This window comes from Podarcis filfolensis (genome assembly GCF_964270895.1).
Source record: "Podarcis filfolensis genome assembly, chromosome: 5".
NCBI lineage: Eukaryota > Metazoa > Chordata > Lepidosauria > Squamata > Lacertidae > Podarcis > Podarcis filfolensis.
This window is the reverse complement of record NC_139608.1, coordinates 39526776-39551288: the sequence shown is the minus strand read 5'-3', so window position 1 is coordinate 39551288 and position 24513 is coordinate 39526776. Positions and strand designations below refer to the sequence as shown.

At 42.3% G+C, this 24513-nt stretch overlaps 1 protein-coding gene across 1 annotated transcript; it reads right to left on the bottom strand.

Moving 5' to 3' along the window:
* Positions 1-48: 48 nt before the first annotated feature.
* On the bottom strand, positions 49-23529 carry PROC (protein C, inactivator of coagulation factors Va and VIIIa). Its single transcript, XM_083615157.1, has 16 exons — positions 23406-23529; positions 22789-22877; positions 21712-21872; positions 21112-21136; positions 20594-20704; positions 19264-19410; positions 16680-16774; positions 15719-15836; positions 13711-14292; positions 7153-7313; positions 6434-6458; positions 5927-6040; positions 5407-5541; positions 3682-4013; positions 2537-2654; positions 49-1235 (listed from the first exon to the last, which is right to left on the bottom strand). Exons 2-16 carry the CDS (start codon positions 22868-22870, stop codon positions 661-663), a joined length of 2781 nt encoding a protein of 926 aa, XP_083471283.1. The 5' UTR covers positions 22871-22877; positions 23406-23529; the 3' UTR covers positions 49-660.
* Positions 23530-24513: the final 984 nt, after the last annotated feature.

The window sequence follows — 24513 nt, the reverse complement described above, 5'->3', positions numbered from 1 at the left end:
AGTAACATGAGTGGCTAAGTCTATGCCAGAATAACTTTCCATATTGGACACTTGAAAATTAATTTAATGATTTTTTTTATGCCATTAATCTGAATGGGTGCCAGGGAGAATCCCTGACACGACAGACCAAGTATACATATATTTCCCATGCAAAACAGCAATTGCCTACAATTCTTACGTTCAAAAACAAGTCCAAAAATACGACTGTTACTTCGTAAAGTATTTGGGGTTACTTAAGTCACCATGCTCAGCAAGGTGGGGGGCTGCAGACTAGATATTTAATGAAGTTTAAGTTGGAATAATTATGAGAAATAAATTGCCGTGGCTAGGTAACATTGATTGCTTGAGTCCTCTTTCACATCCTGGTTACTGCTACAAGACTACTGCAAGATGTATGTGTGTAGAACAGTGAACTAAAATTACTACACACTATTACTCAAAGGAAATTGGCTACAAAATCTTCATTTTAAAAAAGTTATTAAAATAAAGTTATTCCCAGCTGAAGATGTGTGTGTAAATTCTCCCATGCCTCATATTTCTGGATACTGGAGCAACTTTCAAGAACAGCCAAGGAAGCGGTCCTGCAGTGTTAACTGTGTACACAAGTACTTGCAAATAATTGTCAAAATGTGCAGAGAGTATACTAAAAAATTGCTTCCGTTACAGAGAACGTGAAAGTCCTTCTGACTCAGTCGTGCTTTCAATGGTTTCTTTTATCCATGAAATGTAGTTGGATACTCGTGTGTAAGCCCCATATTTTCCCACTTCGGCGCAGCCTTCCCCCCAGCTGACAACCCCCAGGAGATACCAGGTGCTGCGATAAGCTACAGCAAAAGGTCCTCCACTGTCTCCTTTACAAGCATCTTGTGCTTCTTCAGCATAGCCTGCACAAAACATGTTGTCAGTGATGAGCTTCTCGGTTGACGGCCGGCAAGTGTCTGCGCTCACAATAGGCAAGCTGACTTTCATGAGGAAGCGAGTTGACTTACCCTTGCTATGTGTAGCACCCCATCCACTAACCATTCCTGATGCCCCCTCTCCAATCAGTAAAGTAGTTAGCTGAGGGTTGGGAAGGCAGATGGGGAGTACGTGCTCGCTGAAAACCACACTGCTGGTCAGCTGGATCAACGCAATATCATTGTTGAAGTTGGTAGAGTCATACTGAGGATGTTTCCAGTACTGTCGAACTCCCACCTTTTGTTCATGCCGTTCTCGCTGATGTTTGTCAAAATCTCCTGAAAGGCAAATGAAATGTAAGAAGAGTGTGATACCTTTGTACAGTTAGTTGTTCCTAATGGAAGCAGGGTAGGGGGCAGGGAATTAAAGCTGATTTTTAAATAAATAGGAAAAGGATCCAAAGAAACCAATTTTAGTGTGCAGACCCAAAATGTTTTATGTCACAGTCTCTTATTCAATTAATGTTCTGCCATAAGTCTGCAGCGTATGTGGGTATTAGGTTCCAGGGATCACACCAAAAGCCAAAGCTGTGTACAGGTGTCTCCCCACTTAGGCAAGGGTTACGTTCCAGGACCCTGGGCATGTAAGCGAAAATCGCATAAGTGGGGAGCACCCTCTAAAAAACTCTAAATGCCCATTTTCTTCCTGCTCTCCAGCTCTCTCCCCAATCCAGACCAGAATATCTGGAGTTGAAGCTCTTGGGTTGGCTGGAGGCTGGAGTATGCGTGAAAAAGCAGCGGCTGCTGCTGCACTACCCCCCACAACAGCTGTTAGGTGGGGCAGCTAAGCAGCCTAAACAAAGCCCCACTATGTCTCCAGTCTCTTCAGGGCTTCCTCCACCCAAACTGATGTCCTGATGGCTCTGGTGAGGTTTTCTGTAGCTCTCTCTTGCCATTTCCTGGTATGATTCCATCTATCATCTATCTATCTATCTAATCTATCTATTTCCTTCCTGGCACTGGACATATAAGCTGTCACATGCAGGTGGGGGGTGGGGGCGCAGGGCGCCTGTGTAGTAAAAAAACATTGGGTTCAATGGCAGGTGCCATTGCCAAAGTCATTTTTCCCATACAGTGGCACCTTGAGTTACAAACACCTCAGGTTACAAATGCTTCAGGTTACAAACTCTGCTAACCTGGAAGAGTTACCTCGAGTTGATAACTTTGCCCCAGGATGAGAACGGAAATCGTGTGCCGGCGGTGCAGTGGCAGCAAGAGGCCCCATTAGCGAAAGCACGCCTCTAGTTAAGAACAGTTTCAGGTTAAGAATGGACCTCTGGAACAAAATAAGTTCGTAACTAGAGGTACCACTGTTAATTGAGGGTTTGCTGTATTGCACTTCAATATCAAGTCTTCCATGAAAGTGCACCTATAAGTTTAACTTAAAAACTGGCAATTTGTTGGGTGCTGATAACAACGTTGGAAAAGTTTGTAATTATATGCACTAATCTCAATGACCTTGAAGGCTCTTTAAAAAAAATAGTGAAACAATGATAGATGTTAGAGTTCATTGTATCTTCTTGGGGGCATGCTTGGAAAAGAACAAACCATGAAATCTTTTGATTGTCCTTGTGGCTCACCTACAGTAACTTGATGTGGGATAACGGTATCCAGGCAGTGTGCTGCAGTGAGCACCCACCGACTGCTGATTAAGCTGCCACCACAAAAACCGTAACCTCTCTTATTTTGGAGCAGTACCTGCGGGGAGAAGTAACACTGTTGATTCACACAATCAAATATGCATACACTCTACACAGCACTCGTGCCTGCCCTGTGGAACACCCTCCCATCAGACGTTGAGGAAATACTGTAAACAACTATCAGTCTTTCAGAAGACATCTGAAGGCAGCCCTGTATAGGGAAGTTTTTGATGTTTGATGTTTTACTGTGTTTCATGTTTTAATTCCTGGAAGCTACCCAGAGTGGATGGGGCAACCTAATCAGATGGAGGCATATAAGGTTGTTGTTGTTGTTGTTGTTGTTTTGTTACTGCTGCTGCTGCTGCTGCTGCTGCAGGCATGTTCAGATAGGAACCTTTAACAAGTTATGGAAAGAAAACAAAAATCCAAGGAAAGGAGATCAATAACCAGCAATGTAGGGAGAGCTGAAGGAATATATGTATGGGAATTTTCTTTAAAGGTAATTCAGTTATTTAGCTGTGAAACAAAATGCAAGAAGGGGGTCTTATAGAGAGATATAATGATGTGCAGCAAATGTCTCTACGTATGTGGGATACATTTGCAGCTTCCCACAGGATCAAGCAAACAGACATTAGGGGACAATGTTCCAACAAAGGCCCATCTGCATTATACATTTGAAGCAGGATCACACCACTTGAAAAAGCCATGCTTTCCCCCCAAATAATTGTGGTTTGCTCAGGGTGCAATTTCCAGAGTAGTTTAACCATCACTCCCTCTTCTCGTGAAACTGGGAATTACAGCTCTCTGAGGGGAACAGAGGTCTCCTAACAATTCTCAACACCCTTATCAAAGTACAGCTCCCAGGATTATTTGAGAGAAGCCATGGCTCTTTAAAGAGCTTTAAATTTACAGTGCAGATGGAGCCATGCTGTTGAAGGGGAGGTGATGACAGATGCTCACTGTGCAGACACAGTGCTATTTTGCTGTTTGTTTAAAGTTAATTCACTGGCCATATGACCCGGCCCTGCCATTGCACAACTACAACAATGTAAAGTGAAGCAATTTTGTCAAAACATTATCTGTACCTGCCAGGGACAGCCTCCTGGGCGGCAGAACGAGCCTCCAACTACCCTGGAACCATCCATTTCAGCAGTGTCATTGAAGTTGAGCCAGCTGAAGGAGTCTGTGAAGTTTCCTTTCATCTCTTCAGTGCCTTCTTCCTCAGCCTCTCCCTCCATCGTGTCATTCAGGCTTGCTGAGGAGTTGTGAGCCAATGACTGATTCCAGTGGGCCACGTTCTCCTGAGCAACTCTTGTATCCGTCCCAGTCATATCCCAAGCATTAGTTTGGTTGTACTCTTCTGATCCTTCCTTGTTAGAGCGTGTTGATCTCTTAACCAGTCCACAGGGAAAGCGATCTTAAAAGGGGTGGGATTAGACAAATTTGCTGTGTGTAAAGCAGTCTGTTTAGACAAGTAAATGAAGGTGGCAACACCACATGACATTTCCTGGCATTTATATCCCATTGCTTGTAACATGAAAAGTGAGGAACCGAAGGAAGAATAATCACTTTCAACACCTCAGAAGATTTCTGCCTCACCCCCTTCTGAATCAATGGGGGGGGGGAAGGGGGGAGAAACATTCCCCACCTCCTTAACTGTACCAAATCCTTAGAGATAGGATTGGGAAGTCCCAGGTTCAAATTCCTCCTCAGCCATGAAGCTCATTAGGTGACCTTAGGCCAGTGGTTCCAGCCTATCCTACTACCTCAAATGGTTGGTATGAAAATAAAAGAGAGAACCAGGCACTCTGCCCTAAGGGCCTAGGTGGAAAGGCAGGATATGCATGTAAATAATAAGCATTCAAAAATACTGTAATGTACAGATAGGCCAGGATAATTGGTTCCCATTTCTGAAGGGTGTGAATTAGTATTGGGAAACAGAGAGCCTAAAGGTTGGTGGTGTGGTGCACCCAGTGCTTTTTTCTGGGGGGAGGACAGACGCAGGGATACGCATACCCCTAAACATTTTGTGAATCTAAGTTTGGCCTCATTGAGGGGCAGTATTTCAATATGAGTAGGAAAATGAGAGTACCCCTAAACATTTTTTTAGAAAAAAACACTGGATGCATCAGACGGGAATCAGTTGTTTGGAAATTCCTTATGGGGGTGGAAAGCTGAATTACCGTATTTTTCGCTCTATAAGACGCACCAGACCACAAGATGCACCTAGTTTTTGGAGGAGGAAAACAAGAAAAAAAATATTCTGAATCTCAGAAGCCAGAACAGCAAGAGGGATCGCTACGCAGTGAAAGCAGCGATCCCTGTTGCTGTTCTGGCTTCTGGGATAGCTGCGCAGCCTGCATTCACTCCATAAGACGCACACACATTTCCCCTTCCTTTTTTAGGAGGGAAAAAGTGAGTCTTATATAGCAAAAAATACGGTAATAATTTGGAGTAGCCATTAAGTGGCAGCAGGTGCAATTACAATTGCATAGCAAATAAAAACATGCTGCAGGATACAGTTCATTTTAGTGGGATGTTCGGCTTTAGGTGTTCACAAAATGCAAGCTTGGCCCTAGGCAAACAATGAAGCATGCAGTTAATACAGTATCTATGTTGCTAGAATGACTGTGCTGGTATGAACGTAGGAGATACTTTTCACAGAATTATAAACTCATTCTAAGTGGCTAGGAGCAAGCCAACCTTGCTTCAACTTTCAGCAGCAGGAGGGAAAAATGAGAACGAAACATTTTGTAAGATGGAAAGTGCTATTCCAAAACATGAGGGGCATCCCAATCAATATTAAGTACCTGACGGTGTGCACCTCTCTCCATCTTCACTTAGCGTATATCCCAACGCACAGGAACAGGTCACTTGAAGCGAACGTTCATTGTCCTGGCAATATTGCCAGCAGCCACCATTCTTGTACCAGCATTCAGATTTCTCTGCATTAGAAGTATACATTTTATTTTGGATCATTATTTATCATGTGTAATGGATGCTATGATATGGCTGCATAATAGGCAGTCATTATACATAACATGTCATAGATGCTATTACATAATAGCAACAGGTGCTGTAATGCAGCTACAGGGACAACAGAAGGACTTCTGCCAAAGAAGTCTGGAAACTGTAATATATCCCTCAGAGATAAGAGTTCCCAGCACCCTTAACAAACTCCAGTTCCCAGGATTCTCTGGAGGAAGCCATATGTTTTAAATGTGCATTGAACTGTTTTCAGTTTTGCACTTAAGCCATTCAGTGTTATTGGCTGGCATATAAAGCAAACAAGGTAACAAATGTTCGTATCAGCCCATATTCTGTACTCACCTATTTCGCAGTGGCTCCCTCCAAATCTGGGAGGACAAGTGCAAACAGTTATATAGCGTTTAACCTTGCAGATGCCACCATTCTTACAAGGATTCTCTTTACAAGTGTCCAAATCTGTATGGAAGGAGAGAAGCTTGTGATAAAAATCAAGGCATTAAAAAGATGGCCTTGCGGGGGAGAGAGGTATTTATTTATTTAAATGCTTTACGCTCTCCAATACATAACACAGTTACAACATTAAAATTACATACAAAATTAATGTCAGTAAAACTTTGCGACACTTAAACGGGGAAGATGGGGGAAACAATCTAACACATATCAGTATACATTTTAAAGAAACCTCAGCCTAGCAAGCCAAAAGCCTGGCAGAAACAAAAATGTATTCAATGAACAATGGGAGATCAAGAGGGATGAGACCAAAGGAACCTTCTGAGGGCTTTATTGGCCTTCAATTTGCATTAGGAACCAGTTGACAGCACAAAAAAGAAGTAAATGAAAATCTCTTACTGTTGTACATGAACCAAAACTCCACCTGTAAAACAGTAAAAAATAAAATATAAAAGGAAAATACAAAGGATTTTCTGTATTAGTTAAATTAAGATACTTCTGATGGATGAAACTGCCTATTTCTATATATTGCCACCCCCCATTGTTCCAATGCTACAAATCTTTGCCTTACTGACTCAGGTTCTTACATAGTATACTGACCCCATTCATACTGGGTCTGGGTCATAGGAGAGAAAATAGGCAGTGACCCCACCTACCTCTTTAGTATAAACATTCCGTAGAACCTGTGCAAGTTGGTGTAAAGCCCCACCCATCATACTTGAGAGTATGGGTAAAGCAAGACACTTTCGTTATGTTTAATCATTGATTTTATTTGTTGATTTTAATAAGTTACGAGTTTGAGTTATATATTTTCTAACTATTTCCCCCCTCTTCCTTCCCATCCATTCTTCCATACGTCTTTTAGACTGTAAACCTGAGGGCAGGGACGGTGCTCATTTTTTAAAAATGTGCAAGTTGCTCTGGAAGGTTTTCCAGCTAAAGAGTGGGGTAACAAATAATTACAAACAATTATGATGTTGATCCATATGAGTGGGACAGCAGACTATTCTATGCCCATCTGATGTGATTGACTCTGTGGGGTATTTGGATAGGTATATCTCATTGTATTTCACAAGTGTCCAAACCAGCATTAGATTCCCTCAAGTTCAATTCCTCACCGTTTTCTCCTCTGATTTGAAAATCTCTCTTGCCTCTTCAAACGAACACCTTTCTTCATTGCATTCTCTTTCCATATTTCCTTGGCGAACCTCCTCCAAGAAATGGTTGGCACGTTTATGAATTCTCAGGATTTGGCTTGCCTCGTCTTTTCTCATAAAAACTACCGGTATGAAAGCAAAATGAGCTGGCACTATGAACCTTGATTCTTCCATTCAAACTGTAATCCTGCAGGCTTCATTCAACAATTTTATACCAACAATTTAGTAAATAAAAATAGTTAAGTAACTGACCAACAGCGTCACAGATAACTCAGTTCTCTCCCCACCAACATAAAACCTGCCCCGCCCAATAAATTCTGGCTACACCCATGTCTCTCAGCATAGCAAAATGCAGCTCCCTGCTTTTCCCAACAGCAGCAACAGCAGCAGAACCAAACACAAAATGAATGGACGCCCAGGAAACCCAGGGGAAAAGCACCAATCAGAAGAGCCAGAAGGAGAAGGTAAACCAATCAGAGAAGCTGGAAGCAGGAAGACCCCTGAATAAGTTGTGGCTTGGTCTTTTGGCTTCTTTTGATCTAGGTGCTGCTCCTCTCTGGCTTCAAGTGCTGTTGCTGAGCTGCTGGAGCAGACGTCTCCCAAGGCAGGCCGCAGGCATCAGCACTGGCATCAGTGCCAGTGGTGGCCACTTCACCTGCAGACAACCAGCAGGTTCAGTAGCAGGATCTGCCACTCCTGGATCACAGAATCACAGAGTTGGAAGGGACTAAAGCGTCATCTAGTCCAACGCCCTGCAATGCAGGAATCTGAGCTAAAGCATCCATGACAGATGCCCATCCAACTTCTGTTTAAAAACCTCCAAGGAAGGAGCGTCCACCACCTCTCGTAGGAGTCTGTTCCACTGCCGAACAGGATCCTGCCACCTGAGGCAATGGCCTTGTGGTGTGTTGTTGTTGTTTATTGAGTTTATATACCGTCCTATACCCAGAGGTCTCAGGGTGGTTCATCATAGTGCCGGCCCTGGACCTGGTATGCTTTCATCACATACATGACAGAACATCAATTATACAGTGGCATCCGCTGGAGTCACATTTGAAAGTTTGGAATAATGTTCCCCCATAGGGATCTGTGGTTTGGGCGAGGCAGTTGGGTAGAGGAAAGTGTTTAACAAGGGGGGCGGTTATGTTCCCATCTTTCCTTTGAAGACCCAATACATTAAAAAATAATAATAATCAGGCTGAGATCCTAAACACATTTACTAGGAAGTAACACACTCAACACAATCCAAGTAAGCATGGATAGGATTCTGTTGCATGTCTCCTTGTGTGTAGAGCTAAGAAGTTAGGTAGGAGGCACACTAGGTCATTCCCACCCCCCTTTCCCCTATCACAGTAAGTGATAGGGGAAAATATTTGCTGACTGTGATGCAACTCCAGGGTTAATCCCAGGGTAGAAATTATGTGAGTAAAATGGAGGCCACAACAGTGATTTAGGATGGAATTCCTCTTGTGCTTACAGTTAAGTACTGATAGTGTTAGGTCTTAGCTATGGTATAGATATTCATATTGTCCTCTCTTTTTTTACAGTAGGGGTAGCTAACCTGTGGCCATCTAGCTGTTGCTGGACTACAACTCCCATCAACCCCTGAGTAATGGCCATGCTAGTTGGGGCTGATGGGAGATAAAGAGTCCAACAGCATTTGGAAGACCACAGTTTAAGCCACCTCCGATCTACAGTGACAGTTGCACTCTGTGGATAATAAGTACCTACCTGACAATGAACTTGGTAGGCTGCTGTAGAGGGAGTACACTAGTAAAAGCAAGGCCACACGTGAGGAAACTTTAGCCATTATACAGCTGAGGTGGGCAGACTATTTAGCAGGATTTGGCGTATAAGTTACCTACACGTGGAAGAAAAAGAACACCAATGTATTGCTCAAACACAGGAGATGAGAGATAACCAGGAAAAATGGGAGCAAAACCAGGGGAGTGGGGACTGGATTAAGGGAGAAACAAATAAAGAAATAAAGGGATTAAAAGACAATAAAAAATTACAACTTTGAAGGATTTTAACTATCGTCTAAAACCAGTCAGTTAATGCATTGCAATAGTAACTCAGATGCTCTGCTCTTACTGTCAAATCTGCATGTGGAGAAGATGGAACCCTCTATTAAGTTCAAACTCAAATAGCAAAGAATAGTTGCATTTTATTGGTAAAGCTGATATCTTGTGCAGAGAAGCCAGTTCCTTTGTCCTGTTTGAAGTCTGAGGAAGGAATCAGATTGGCATAGCTTATCCATTGACTTTCTTACAGTTACTGATGGATACTAGATAAAATTTTCAAGTAACACATTTACTTCCAATCTTTACAGGGCAACTGAAACCTCATCAGAAATGAAATGGTATGGATGTTGAAAGGAAATGTGCAAAATAAAGAATTCCAGGTTCCATCTAACACCCCTTTTCCTAAAGGAAGCAGCCCCCAGGACAATGTAAGATAAAAAGACTGTGGTCTCTTACCTGATTAGGAAGGACAAAGTGCTATTTAGATCAACAGCAAAGAAAGCTATGGGAATTTATCTGTTGATGATTAATCTACCACAAATATTGACAAAGAAGCCTGGGCCCTCTGGATGGGGCACCCTTTCAGCTGAAAGAAAAGAGTATTTAATTCAAAAGCTGATCAGATCCTAAAATGCCATTACAGTGGTACCTCGGTTTATGAACTTAATCCATTCCGGAAGTCCGTTCTTAAAGCGAGGCGCGCTTTTCCTAATGAGGCCTCCTGCTGCCAGTGTCCTTCCACTGTTTAGATTCCGTTCTTAGACTTAGGTAAAGTTCGCAAACCAAGACACTACTTCTGGTTTTGCAGAGTTCGTAAACCGAATCGTTCCTAAACAGGACTGTTCTTAAACTGAGGTAACACTTTACTCTAATTATGGTGCTTTTTTAATATAAATGTTCACACTTCAAAGGGGTGTGCCCACCATCTGAGCTAAGCCAGGTGCCTGCCAGAGAGAGGGCCTTTTCCTACAATTTTTACCCGTATGTTCTCAATCTGCTTTTCATGCTCCAGGTCATGGATTTCTTCACAAGTGTACACATCCTTTATATACAATGCTACTCCTCCTCCCTTCCTTTTTGATCTATTCCTTTTGAACAAATTATATCCCTCAATTCCTACATTTCAGTCATGAGTCTTATCCCACCAGGTTTCAGTATTGCCTACCAGGTCGTATTTGCCATCCTGTATTAAAAGCTCCTGTATAAAAAGCTTGAGTGACGCGGGTGGCGCTGTGGGTTAAACCACTGAGCCTAGAACTTGCCGATCAGAAGGTCGGCGGTTCGTATCCCCACGACGGGGTGAGCTCCTGTTGCTCGGTCCCTGCTCCTGCCAACCTAGCAGTTTGAAAGCACGTCAAAGTGCAAGTAGATAAATAGGTACCGCTCCAGCGGGAAGGTAAACGGCGTTGCCATGTGCTGCTCTGGTTCACCAGAAGCGGCTTAGTCATGCTGGCCACATGACCCGGAAGCTGTACGCCGGCTCCCTCGGCCAATAAAGCGAGATGAGCGCCACAACCCCAGAGTCGGCCACGACTGGACCTAATGCTCAGGGGTCACTTTACCACTTTACTTTACCTATTAAAAGCTCCAGTTCATCTTGTTTGATTCCCATACTCTGTGCATTTGTGTAGAGACAACGGAAACCATGAATTGTTCCCTGCAGCTGCTTCCTTCCTATAGTTTCTTGCCCTTTAGCAGGTTTCTGGAGTGCCACCTCCATTTCCTGTGCATCAATGAAGCTATTATCCCTAGTGCCAGGTGCTCTTTTGTTGTTCTTATACTTTTCTCTCTGCCCCTCAAGATCTATTTTAAAGCTCTCCTGATCAGATTCCCAAGACACATTCTTGCCAACTGCTGTGAGGTGCAGCCCATCTCTTGCCAGAAGTCCTACTTCAAGGAAGCGGAGACCATGATCCAAGAAGCCAATTCATTCCTGATGATACCACCTGCACAGCCAGGTATTTTCCTCTCTCTTCTCTGGCCACAACTTTCAACAGGAAGGAGTGATAAAAAGACTACCCGTGCCCCAGATCTCTTTAGCTTCCTTCCCAGTGTCTCATATTCCCTTCACTATGTGTTGCAGGCTATGTGTGGCCGTATTCTTTGTACCCACATGAATCAGAAAGAAGGGGTAGTGGTCAGTGGGCTTTAGAAGACTTGGCAACTTCTCCGTCACATTGTAAATCTTTGTACCTGGAAGACAGCACACCTCCTGTGACATCCTGTTTCCTCCACTCACTACTGCCTCTGTTCCCCTCAGTAGGGAGTCACCTATCACCACCACTCGTCTCCTCCTCCTCCTCTGGGGAGTAGCAGGAATCATTCTATGGGATGGGCCTTCCAAAGGCTGCTTGGAGCATTCTGAGGTCTGCTTCTGTTGTTCTCGAGTCTTCCCCTCTTGTTTATTGGAGCTTATTTTGATATTGTTGGGATAAGTTACAAACTTATGGTTTGAGTATTTCCTACTCCTTCCTCCCAGCTTGCTGTCTACACAGAAGGTATCAAGTACGTTATCAGCATACTCATCCACGGTCAGTAGCCTTGGATCTGATGGGGTTAGATCAAGACTCGAAAAAGACTCTTCCAAATCCATTGCCTGTCTCTTTCTCCACTGGGGGTGGGGGTGGAGGTGGGGGTGGCAATAATTGTTCTGAGCACTGTATCTTTCACAGCCACCTTCGTGTCTTCTGAGGCTGGCAACTGCTGTCCTAGCCCAGAATCGGTGTCCAAGGTGTATGGAAGCGATTTTGCAACTCTAATGACAAAGTGTGGTTTATAACTGTCCTACTTCTGTGCATCACATTCCTCCAGGGGTTAGACTCTTGCAATGGGCGATCTTTCTCCACCCTGGGGGCACCCCATCTATCTTGCTGCTCAATCTCAGTCAACTCAACTCTATCAAGTAACCCTGCATGTTGTCCTGTTGCTTGAGGTGTGGGCTAGGCAGGCCTCAAGTTGCTGCACCTTCTCTTCCAGCGAGACAACCAGCTTGCACTTAAGTGCACTGTTGCTTGTTTTCTGGCAGAATTACAAACATGGCACAGGTGTTACAGGTCACTGCAGCAACTCCCTCGCCCTCCATGTCTCTGGTGCTATGCACACTAAAAGACAGAACTCTGGACCACCCCCTTCAAACTCCCCGCTAAACGAGCTAAGTTTGATTGCTGCTGGTTGCTAACCGCTCCCTCACTTTTATGGTGCTATTATAATTTGGTGGCTTTTACCTGCTGCTTCTTTTGATATTTACATTTTTAATTGTTTGATTCTTTTTTGTGAACCACTCTAGAAATATGATTAAGATATCAAGACTTTCAATAAATAAACAAACCACTGCCTGAAATGCATTCCACAATCAGGTCTTCTGAAGGCATTGTGAACTTTTGCACCAAACTTTCTACGCATCTACTATTTGCAGACAAAAAAGATGTTTTCTGGAAGGCAAATGTACTTCCTCCCCAGAGCCACAGTTATTTATTTTTATATTTTCTGCTTATAGCTGAAACCCAAACTGTAAATATTTGGGAGCTGGGGGACAGAATATGTTATTTACTGTGCACTGAGACACAGTCTTTCCCTCAGGTGCTCAAGGCAGATATTTATATTATATTAATAATTATTTTCAAAGCATTTTCAGAGGCTTGCTCAGTGATTAAGCAACTGGAAAACATAGAAAATTGCAACAGGCAATAAAAATTCAGCATAAAAACAAATCACAAAATTAAAAAAGGCCCAGGCAAATAGGAAGAGAATAAACATGGAGCCAGTCAAACCTCTCAGGGGAGTGAGAGTTCTAAAAATACTACAATGAAAGCAAGAAATGCAAAATGTAAACATTAAGACAACAAAATTCTTTTGGCTCTTGGCAGTCTCTTCAGGAACAATCCGACCTTCCCCTCTTCTGCCCTCCCCACAGGGCTCACAGTTCTTTAAGTACAGTAAACATGCAACTTACATGGGGGTTACGTTCCAGGAATAGCGTATGAAGCCAAACTCATGTATAGTCGATATACACTGTGTGCAATGGCAGGTAGGATTGCCAAAGTCATTTTTCCCCAGACATCCACCCAATTTCCTCCTTTTTAATTTTTTTTTTTTTTTTGCCAGGCACATAAAGCTGAATGTGGACTAGAGACTACCTTGGTCAGCCTGACCAGTGATGCCAATGGGTTACAGGGTGGTCAGTAGAACAGCAGCATCTCCAATTTGTCTCTATGGCAGAACAGACCTTCTAAGCCTGTTCCAAGGTCAAGAGGTTAAAGAGATGGTGTTATGGACAATAGCAACAAACTCTGTCCCACACATGTTATTATGTGGGTGGCTGTGGCTGCAGTGATTGGCCTGTGGCTCCCAACAACCTGCCACTCCTGCATGTGGCCTTGGAACCAAACCTCCTGATTTAAGAAATGCAACACACAACACATACTCACTTTGTATGCTCTGTATTTATTAGCAGAAGACAATGGGCATACCGAGTGTACTGCCAAAGTACTCCCTCATCCTTCTTTTGTGACAGTGTTTGGTGAGATTATGCTGTCTTTCATTTGCTGATAGATCCAGTCAAGATATGCACTGACTTTGGTGTAGATTCCAAAGTTATCAATTGCTCCACAGCCTTCTCCCCAGCTCACAAGTCCAATTAAGAACCAAGTGTTCTTGAATTTGGTGACCATAGGGCCACCACTGTCTCCATGACAGGAATCCCGGTTATCTCCCAGTATCCCGGCACACAGCATGTTTTCTGAGACAGAATTCAACATAGAATTGACACAGTCATTCCGTGGTGCCACAGGGATTTCAATATAGTTGAGAACAGAGGAGTAATTCACCTTCGAGTCCTCACTCTGGCTCCCCCAGCCTGTCACCACAGCCTGCGTCGCTTCTCTCTCCAAGTGCTCTGCCAGCTTCTTGGAAGGCAGGCAAATAGGAATTGTGAACTTGTTGACAAGAACTGGGCGTTGTAGGTGCAGCAGTGCAATGTCATTTTCAGAGGTAAGTTCAGAGTAGTTTTCATGAGGCAATAACTTGTCTGCAAAAATAGTTTGCTCACTTTCTTCTATTCGCCGACGATAATATTTACCTGTAAGGGCAATAGGGAAACTTGGAAAGTGTCCTTTCTCTTGGGATCTAAGCCAACCTTACCTCTCACAAAATACTTTAGCAGATCTCATAAAGAAGAGGTAATATTTCTTTCTTGCATTTCAGGCTCAGCAAAATCCAAGTCCATAACAGGAACAAGTGGCAGTATAAAAAAGGGCCTGTATGCCTGCAGAATTTATGTGTAGAGTATAAAAGGCTCGTGTCCCTGCAGAATTTGTGTACATTCAGCAGAATTGTATACCACACCGTACTTGTAACAGAGAGGTTGTACCATAAAAAGAACATAGAGGAAGAAGAGGAGAGAGTGCAAATATATATATATCCAGATTTGGATTGAATCATGGCCAGGGAGAGGATTCTTACAGTTCATAAGCAAGTAGTGAATGAGAAGAATGGTTTTGTGCACTGCAGGGCTGTACTACTTAAAACTAGAGGTCAGAGATCATATGCTTGAATGTGCCCTTCCTGCATATAGAAAGCAATACATCAGGGAGAAATGCCTGACTAGCTGTCTTCCAGAAATACTGTTTTGTTTTGGTTTTTTTTAACTGTGAGAACATCAGGATGCAACAAGAGCTCTGCTGATAGGCCAAAGGCCCGTCTATTCCAGTATCCTGTTGTCAGAGAGATGCCTACTGAAAAAGTCTTAAATGCAACAGTACGCTCCCCTGCTGCAATTCCTAGCAACTTGTACTCAGAGGTATACTGGCTTCTACAATGGAGGGAGGACTTAACTAACATGAATTTATTTAACCTTCTTTTGAAGTCACCAAAGTTGATGGCTATCACTACATCCTGTGAGAGTGAATTCAATAGTTTGAAGATGCACTGTATAAAGAAGTATTGAACTATTCTGAGAGAGGGAGAAACACTCTCTCCTTTCTACATCATGCAAAAGTTTATAACCTCTAACATGCCCCCCTTTGCTTGTCTTTCTTCTAAACTCAAAAGGCCTTTGTCATACCAGCACCAGGAGTCATGCCAGCATGCAGAACCCATAGCTGCAACCTAAGGAAATGTTTTACCATGTGATTTGCTGATGTATAAATTCCATCCCTATTCAATACAGATTCAAGAAGGCGTAGAATTTTCAGAAATTAATTCCTTCTGCTATCTTTCCAAAGCATCAGAAACCCAAGATAGATTTTTTATTCCCTTTATGTCAGTTCCATATATCAGGTTTGCAGTATGGTAACTTCCATAATTTCACCAACAGGTGGCCAGATCTTTATATCTGATCACATGTGTTAGTACCAGTCACCACATTTAGCCTTTTCAGTCTAGACTGGACCATATTCCCTGCATCTATGGCTTGGACATTACTTAGTTTGAAAGAATTTAAATAGTATCGATTGAGGGTTTTGTTGTCCCACATTAAAAAGAAATGCAGTCATGATTCTCCTTACCAAATGTCAGTTTGACTGTTCGTAGGCTTTTCAAACAATGTGCAGCTGTCAGCACCCAGGTGGGGTGAATGAGAACACCACCACACAAAAATCTGCCTGCACTATTGCTCAGCATAACCTGCAACGAAGAAGAGGAAGAAAGCTATTGACTTCATTCATGCATCCTTGACTGCGTGTGTCCAATACATCTGTGCTGGTTATTCTACCAACTTAGGTTCCTCCAGATGAGCTATTTATGCAGCATTCCTCCCGACTTGCTTGCACAAAGCTTCTGTGGAGTTTAGATTATATCCGACCTTTACTGAGCATTTGTTCCAATTTGTTTGTGGGAAGGTTATATGAGCATTCATCATCATTCATTTATTCTGATTTACTTGCAAGGTGTTTATATGTCTTCCCATTAATCATTTGTTCATCCCACACTTTTCAATGCATTTCCTAACTGCAAAAAGTCTGTTTCTTTTTAAAAGTAGGTTTGTTGTGCTAGGGCGACAGAACAGTTTAATTCACTATAATTGTGCAAACCTAAAATTTTCAGTATGTGTATGAATTCCACCAGCAAAATACTGACAATCTGGAGGAATCCCCCATATACTCAAGTTGCTGTTCTAGGTCTAGAATGACAAACATTTTCATATGGCTTTCTGATGCACATCATAAACTTACTTACAGAGATTGATGCATTAAAGTCTTTGGCAAAAACTGAGCTGGTTCCAAGTACTGCATCCACCAGTGAAAGCCAGGACAGGAGAGGGTAAAAAAAGAGTACTTACCTGAAGAAATAATACATACAGGTGGGACCAATGATGATATGAGCAGCCAGAAGTATGAGAACAAGGCCTCACCAGGGGGCCTCTGAAAATAAGAGACACCCCTGGGGTTCTGACAATCATTGAGACTGACAGAAGCAGCAGGGCCTGACAAACCCATTCAAAGGCTGAATGTTTTTATTAGTTCTTACCTGCCAAGGACTCTGTCCTTTTCTTCCAGGTGTTCCCCCAATTACTTTAGCAGTCTTATAGATGAAATTATGGAGTTTTCCACAGGCAAACTCCACTGTAAAAGAAAGAAAAAAGAAAGGCAAGATGAAGGATAACCTAGGAAGGTCTGTACAGTTTCTATCACTTTACGTCAAAAAGAATCCAGCCCAGCCTTCAAAGCTACTTTGCTGATTTCTGGATGTATAAATTATCTAAGCTATCTCCTTCCCAATTTCTCATTAGCTCAAGCTGTGGGAAATCCTGAATTCTTTTGGCTTTGTAAGTAATCTGTAGCAATAATATAACACACTAAAATGTTTTAAGTTGTGTTTGTTTGTTTGTTTGTTTGTTTGTTTGTTTAACTCCTTTGGTACCTTTGAGGCCAGAACTAGATGTTATGCCAAAATATACAGAATCTTAGCCTCTTTTATGCCAAATAACAACATTTTATTGTTCATATGTTTGCTGCTGTGGGCTTCCTTGGGAGGAAGGGTGGGATATAAATATAGTAAATAAAACAATAATACATTTATTATATGATCTGTTGGGTTCATGCATGTGAGCGGTCCCCCCGCCACCAGCATCCATACAATGTTGTCATCAGAATGCTGTTTAACCCAGAGTTACCCTTTCAGGGGGAAATCAAGTAAATAAAAACAACAACATGACAACCTGGTGTCCAATTTTCGGTTCCCAAATTGAACCTCCACTTGGAAGCATCCACAATCCAGAGAATGTGAAATATGCCTCCGAGCCATTCAACATCTGCATGTTAGTTTAATCTTAGGTCTTTTTGTGTTCATGCAACTATTTTAATTTTAATCTATAAGCTGTTAATGTTTATTGTATATTATTTTAAATGTTTATTTCACTCTTGTGAAAGCAGTCTCAGTTGTGCTTCTGAACTGGTCTTTGACAGTAATAATAAATTATTATTACTAACATGGTGGTAAAATTCTGGACTCTACCACTTAAGACTGCATGAGGACTTTAATAATTTTCAGTGCACCCTTTTTAAAAAAAAAAATCTAGTTGCATACTGTACATAACCCGTCAGGAGATATTTTTAACTACAGCCCATCACCCGAATGTGCCAATTTACTACATGCAGGGAATTTGTTCTTGTTATTATTGTTATTATTAGAAACATGGGGGAATATATTACCCCACCTGAAGTCTTAGATGGTAGAGTCCAGAATTCTACAACCTAATTTTATATGTATTATTATTATTAGGTTTTTTTCTCACACGGTGACCCAAATTAAAGACATCCAATAAAATTCTAAAAACACAGCTATACAGTGGTACCTCGGGTTAAGAACATAATTCGTTCTGGAGGTCTGTTCTTAACCTGAAACTGTTCTTAACCTGAAGCACCACTTTAGCTAATGGGGCCTCCTGCTGCTGCTGTGCCGCCGCTGCATGATTTCTGTTCTTATCCTGAAGTAAAGTTCTTAACCCGAGGTAATATTTCTGGGTTAGTGGAGTCTGCAACCTGAAGCGTATGTAACCTGAAGCTTATGTAACCCGAGGTACCACTGGGCAGGACATACAGATCCCACCCCACTAAAGGCCACCATGCCACCCTTCTTTTAAATCTAATTTCAGCAGGGAGAGGGGACACTGTGGACATCAGGGGAGGCCTCTGTGGGCACCTGTGCACATGCCAGAACCATGTTGGCAACCACTGCCCTAGTACACATGTTTAGGATGCTGTGGAACTTATCTAAGCATGAGGTAATTTCTATTTGCAAAACGGCAGCCCCCCCATCTAAGTGCATTGTACTTCCTGAACATATACACACCCCACACTCTATTGTTGTACTGTGTATTTTGGGTCTATGGACCACAATAAAGCTGCGTGTGTAAAAAAAATAAAAAGTATGTTTTTTATGCTCTCACAGCAGCATAGCATGGGTAGTGGGTACCTGGCATCCACTTGAGTTGGCTCCCTCATTTTGCCTAAGGGTAGGACTGCCCTCATTTCCTTTCTTATACCTTCATAGTAACAATTAAATACTTGTGAATGCAGCTAGAGAGGCAATACTACTGAATAGTATTTAGAGGCCCAGTATACCTGAAGGAGCATCTCCACCCCATCGTTCAGCTCTGAGGACCTTCTGGCAGTTCCCTCACTGTGAGAAGTGAGGTTACAGGGAACCAGGCAGAGGGCCTTCTGGGTAGTGGCGCCTACCCGGTGGAACACTGCCTCCCCTTTCAGATGTCAAGGAGATAAAGAACTACATACCTTTTAGAAGGCAGCCCTGTATCGGGAAGTTTTTAATGTTTGATTGTATTTTTAATATTCTGTTGGGAGCTGCCCATAGTGGCTGGGGAAACCCTGCCAGATGGATGAGGTATAAATAATAAATTATTATTATTATATTATATTATTATTTCATGGCTATTCCATGATGCCACGGGCCACTGAACAGGAAGAAGGAAGGTGGGGGGGGGACCCACATACCTGATATTGCAAAGAGACTGAATTATAAAATTATGCCTTAAATAATGTGGCTGCCTCTGATTTGAAAAGCCAAGCTCATGCTTATCCATCTTTCTTACCAACAGGTTCACAAGAAGTATAATTATCAGCCAGCCGATAGCCTGAAGCACAACTGCAGTAGCGGTACTGGTCATTGTCTTGTTGGTCCTCATTACAGAAATGTTCACAGCCACCATTGGAAATTGAACAGTTGGTGTAGTCAACCACTGGGCATCAAAAGAAGTAAAATACATGTTGAAAGGAGGCAGTCCTATTCCTTGAAGGAGCTATTTATGTCACTCAACCTTCTCCTCCTCTTAAACTGTGCAGAAACAGAACAATTTGATGGCTGAACTTATTCTTTTCATTACTGAACATTTGTCTCCTTTCCCTCTTATTAAACAGCATTAACTTTCTGAACACAGTGAGCTGCGCTGGAAATAATGACTCTCCTCGCAGTGAACTACTGGGGGGTGGAATCCAAACTCAACAGGAGACCAAACTTGACTGACTGTGTTGCAGTTGGAGATAGGGGAGGAATTTGATTTAGTTTGCATTTAAAGGCAAAAACTACAGAATCCTCACTTTCCCAAACAATATGCAAACAGAAACATCACTGAGTGAACCTCTGTCACCATGAGCTGCAGATTCATAGCTTGTCCTTCCAAGCTCACCTGAAGTGAGAGGCTCCCCATTACAGTCAGGCGCCCACCTAATGAGGGGCACCTTTGAACGGTGGGTCAGGCTAGGATCGGGTGGCTGTCAGATAGCTCAATCCGTAGTTTCAAAACTCTTCTCAGGCTGGAGAATTGCTTTCTACTTGTATGCTGCCCCCCCCCCCATTTTTAGTGGGTCTGTGGCTCCTGCCTCAATACAATACATACATAGATTTAACAGCCTATATATGAAGAAGCATGTTTACTGAATGAATTGGATTACCAGTCACAATATACACCTCTTACATTGATGAAAGATGCCACCACCATGGCCCTTAGCAAACACAAACCTTTTGCTTTTTTTTTTTTTAAAATGCCAAATAAGTAAGACCTTTCCCTCTGCAGCAATACCCTGGGGACAGGCTGACACGCTGGATTAGAGAGCTAGTATGTGTTGATAACTGAGCACCAGTAGTATGTTAGCCTGTGTGTCTCCTGTTCATGGAGGGGAGGGAGTAACCTGACTGCAGGGGGAATGTCCTTAACTTCTCACTACTTAAAAAGAAAGAAGCGTAACTTTTCCATTTGCAAGTTCTGTAGTTAGTGTACATCAAGAAAGGGGCTTTAGAACAGCATGCATATTCTATACAAAATCGTTGTATTATCAATCTGAACTCGAAGGAATAGAGAACCCCTTACACAAGAACAACAGTTGCATTTTGATAGTAAAATGGAGAACTGAAGATTATATTACCATATTGGCACTGGCGCCCCTCCCAGCCTTTGTTACAAATGCAGTCAAATCGTCCAATGCCGTCTCGACAGGATCCACCGACACATGGACTGGATTCACACATATCTCCATCTGAAAACACATTGGCAGGGAAACCCAGACCATATGCCGTATGTCTCTTTGCAAGGGAAGAGTTAACTACATCACCCCATTATATAAACTTGCTCTCTTGGTTATGCTTCATCTACAGAAAATATTAGCAGACACAAAAGCATTAACTTGCTTAGGACACAGGGGAACTTTACAGTGAAATTCTGCTTCCAGACTACAGAAATAATAGGCTAATCTGTGACCTCAGTGCTCGCCCCCAAGGGTTAAATCGTTGAGATCTTCTGGTGTGCTGCGAACCTCGCTATTAAGGAAATCTGTAGAAAAGTCCTAATAAAACATATCTAAATATGGGGACACACAAATGCACGGTAGAAAAAAAGAGACAGAGGTTCCCACTACACTCAAAGGGGTGAAACTTCTTTACTTACCAATGTACTTTGTCCAAAACTCCAGCTGAAAGAAACAAAATCGAGGTGAATACTTGAAATGGAGTCTTCTCCATGATTCAATATGGATTCTGCCACACAACATTTCAGTGCAGATAGGAAAATCAACCTCCTTGGAACCAATTATTATTGGAGAGCACCTACCCAATTTGGCACAAAAAACATGACAGCTGAATAGATTCAGCATTTGGGGAAGCATATTACTGCCATACAGGGATGGCCGACCCAATAACTTCAGTGAGGCAGTTGCCTCAGGTGGCAGGGCAAGCTGGGAGGGGCAGGAGATCAGGGCCCACAAGGAGCACACCGCTGCTATTTCCTGCATTTGCCATTCACAGCTGCCACTTGGAAAAGCGAGGCCACAGCTACCGCCACCTGTACCTCTCCAACCTCTTTTTTTCTCCCCCACTGCCTACAATGTGCTGGGGCTTCCCTGGCCTGCATCTAGTCACCTCAGGTGGCAACGGGGGGGGGGGGAGCAATGGAGGAGGAGGTGGCAGTGACAGGGGATGCCATTTTCTGTTTTACCTCAAGTGGCAATGGGATTCAATGCTTAGTTCCCAGTCTTTAGCAATAACTTACTGTTGCTTCTTTGGTTTCAAATATTTCACTGGCTTCCTCAAAATCACATACTTCCTCTCGGCATTCCCGTTCCAATGAGCCCTGCTTTAATTCTTCCAAAAAACTATTTGCCCGCTTCTGGATTTTCAGCACTTGATTTGCTTCTTGGCTGCTATAAAATACTTCAGGCAGAAAACAAAACAAAAATATCCATCTGGGCCATTTATAGCAACATCATGCTATCTGAAGACACTTATTCACAGTGTATTCCCCATTTATTTTATATAATGGATGTAGAGGAGAGGGAGAAGAGTTTTTAAAATAGTAAACACAAAATACTGAGGGATTACTAAAACTTGGAAAGGAGAAAATAATGTTGACTTTAGCAGATTATTTATTAGTCACTTTTCAAGGTTAAACCCTCACAGAGAGATGTGACTGTGAGAGAAATAAAAGGAATGGAACAGAAATCAGAGTATGAAGCGCTGAGTGAATGGAGTCAATTAAACATATGAAAGACACTGAATTAAATCACCAACATTCTCTTAAGGGAAGTCAACAGTGAAAAATGTTTTTAAGGTATTGGATGCCAGACCTGAAAGGGCCAGGGAAATATTAACTGAAAAGATGTTTCACAACTGCAGGGCCAACACCAGGAAGGCCCTGCCTCATGTGTTCACTAACATAACCAATTTCACCAGTGAGAAGAGACATATGGGTAATAGCAATCTTCAAAATAATCCAGTTCCAACCTGTTTAGGGCACCAGCACTCTGAACTAGGCCCAGAAACACACTGGTAGCCACGGCTGCCACTAAACTATCAGAACGGTGTTGATGAATGCTGGGGCCTACCTAACAATGCTTTGCAATGAGATATACTCTATTGTACACCCCTCCTTGCCCAGACTGGCTTCCATGTCAAGTGAAAGCACCGACATTCTAACTCCCTATGTAATCTGAAACTATTTTGAAGAGAATTCTATAGAGAGAGAATGCAACTGTCTCTGGGGCTTGTGCCCTTACTATCGTACCCATAGAAATTTCATAGGACACAGTGTATTTGATAAAGAGTAATGCAGGAAAGAAGAAGGATATACCTGAGGCTTCATGTCCACTAGGCAATATGAAGGCAGCTGAAAACACCGAGAGGGTAAAGATTCTCCACATTGCACAACACATCACACACCTAAGAGAATAACCACCGAAGATCTGACCATTTGTTTTAAGGAAATACAAGCTCCTATAACACTATATATTTGTATTCAGATTTAATACCGTTCCACTGTTTATAACTGTTATAGTTTACACAGGCATATATATAGTATGGTGGACAGTTTCATACTTATATTTAGACTTATATACTCTACAGACATTGGAACATTTTTTCCACAGCCACCACTCCTGATCCCATTATATATTTAACTAAATTATGTTTAGCCTTCACAGTAGCACATTCATCCTCCTAAAAAAAAAGTCTATGCAAAACACAAAGTTGCTTTACTGTCTTTAATATCATTGTGTGTTCCCAAAGCAAAAAGAATACCACACTCATGTATTTGGGGGAGAACACCACACTAAATGTACTGCTGATTCTCTTTCCAGATTTCCCACTGTTATCTCTCCCACTTTTTACCTCTTCTGTTTTTGACTAGGTTAAAAAAAATGTTTTAAAAAGGAGAATTAGTACTGGAAAAAACCCTTCCAAAAGACTTACTGATTTCACCAGCTGAATCACAGTTGTCTACTTTTCTGCCATCAGACTCTGAGAATGCTAGTTAATCCCTAACCTCAAATATTTACTCAGACACACACTCAGAGAGCCTTTGTTTCAGTCAAACAAAAACTGCTTCTATGGTATTTCTACAGAGCATTAAGGAAGACCAGGAATCACTTGCTTTCAAACATTTCTCCCCACTCTCTGGCCTTTTTCTCCAATTAAAGTAAATGACTAGCTGAAGTAAATGTTAGCATTCCATGAACACAGCTATGCTCATAATCCTTGTGGGATTTCCTCCTTCTTAGAAGAAAGAAACTTAATCCACTTCATTTCCATTTTAATCATTTGAAGTTCCATCTTTATCCACCAAGCAATTTCAAGTTGAAACCAGAAGGGAGCACTAGAGAGCTACAATTGTCCATTTACATCCTTTCCCTCAAGGCATTGGAATGGCACCCATGCCTGTGAAAGGATGATGTTGGTGTACTGGTCTCTAATTTGTCCTTCCCTCTCCTGGTGTTTTTATTGCCTTCAAACCAATTTACCATTTTATTTTGGTTCTCCTATCTACCATGTTCACTTGTTCAGTGTTTCGGCAAAGGAAAGCCCTGTTGAATTTTCACACAGCTCTTATCACTAGTAAGCTGATCTTAAGTGTTTAGCCAAAATCTGTCCCTTTGCAATTTCCACCCATTGGTTTTAGTCCTGCTCTCTTCTGCATCACAGAACTTCAGGTATTTGTAGGCGGCTATGAGGCTTCCCCTAAAACTCACCTTCCCTGAGATAAAGATAACCTTCTCCTTCAACCATTCCTCACACAACCTTGTTTCCAGACCCCTCACCATCCTGACCATTGTTAATGTTCTTCTTTAAATGTGATACTCAGAACTAGACATGGTGCTCTGGAAGCAGACGGGCCAATGCAGAACAGAGTGGAAATGCTACTTGGGATCTGAACACTGTGCTTCTATGAAGGCAGCTGCATCATATTGCTGGCACCTACATCTCTTTCACATGTACTGTTACCAAACTAGATCTGCTCCATTCTATACTTGTGCCGTTGACTTTTAATACCTTTTACATTTCTCTCTGTAGTGTTTCATCT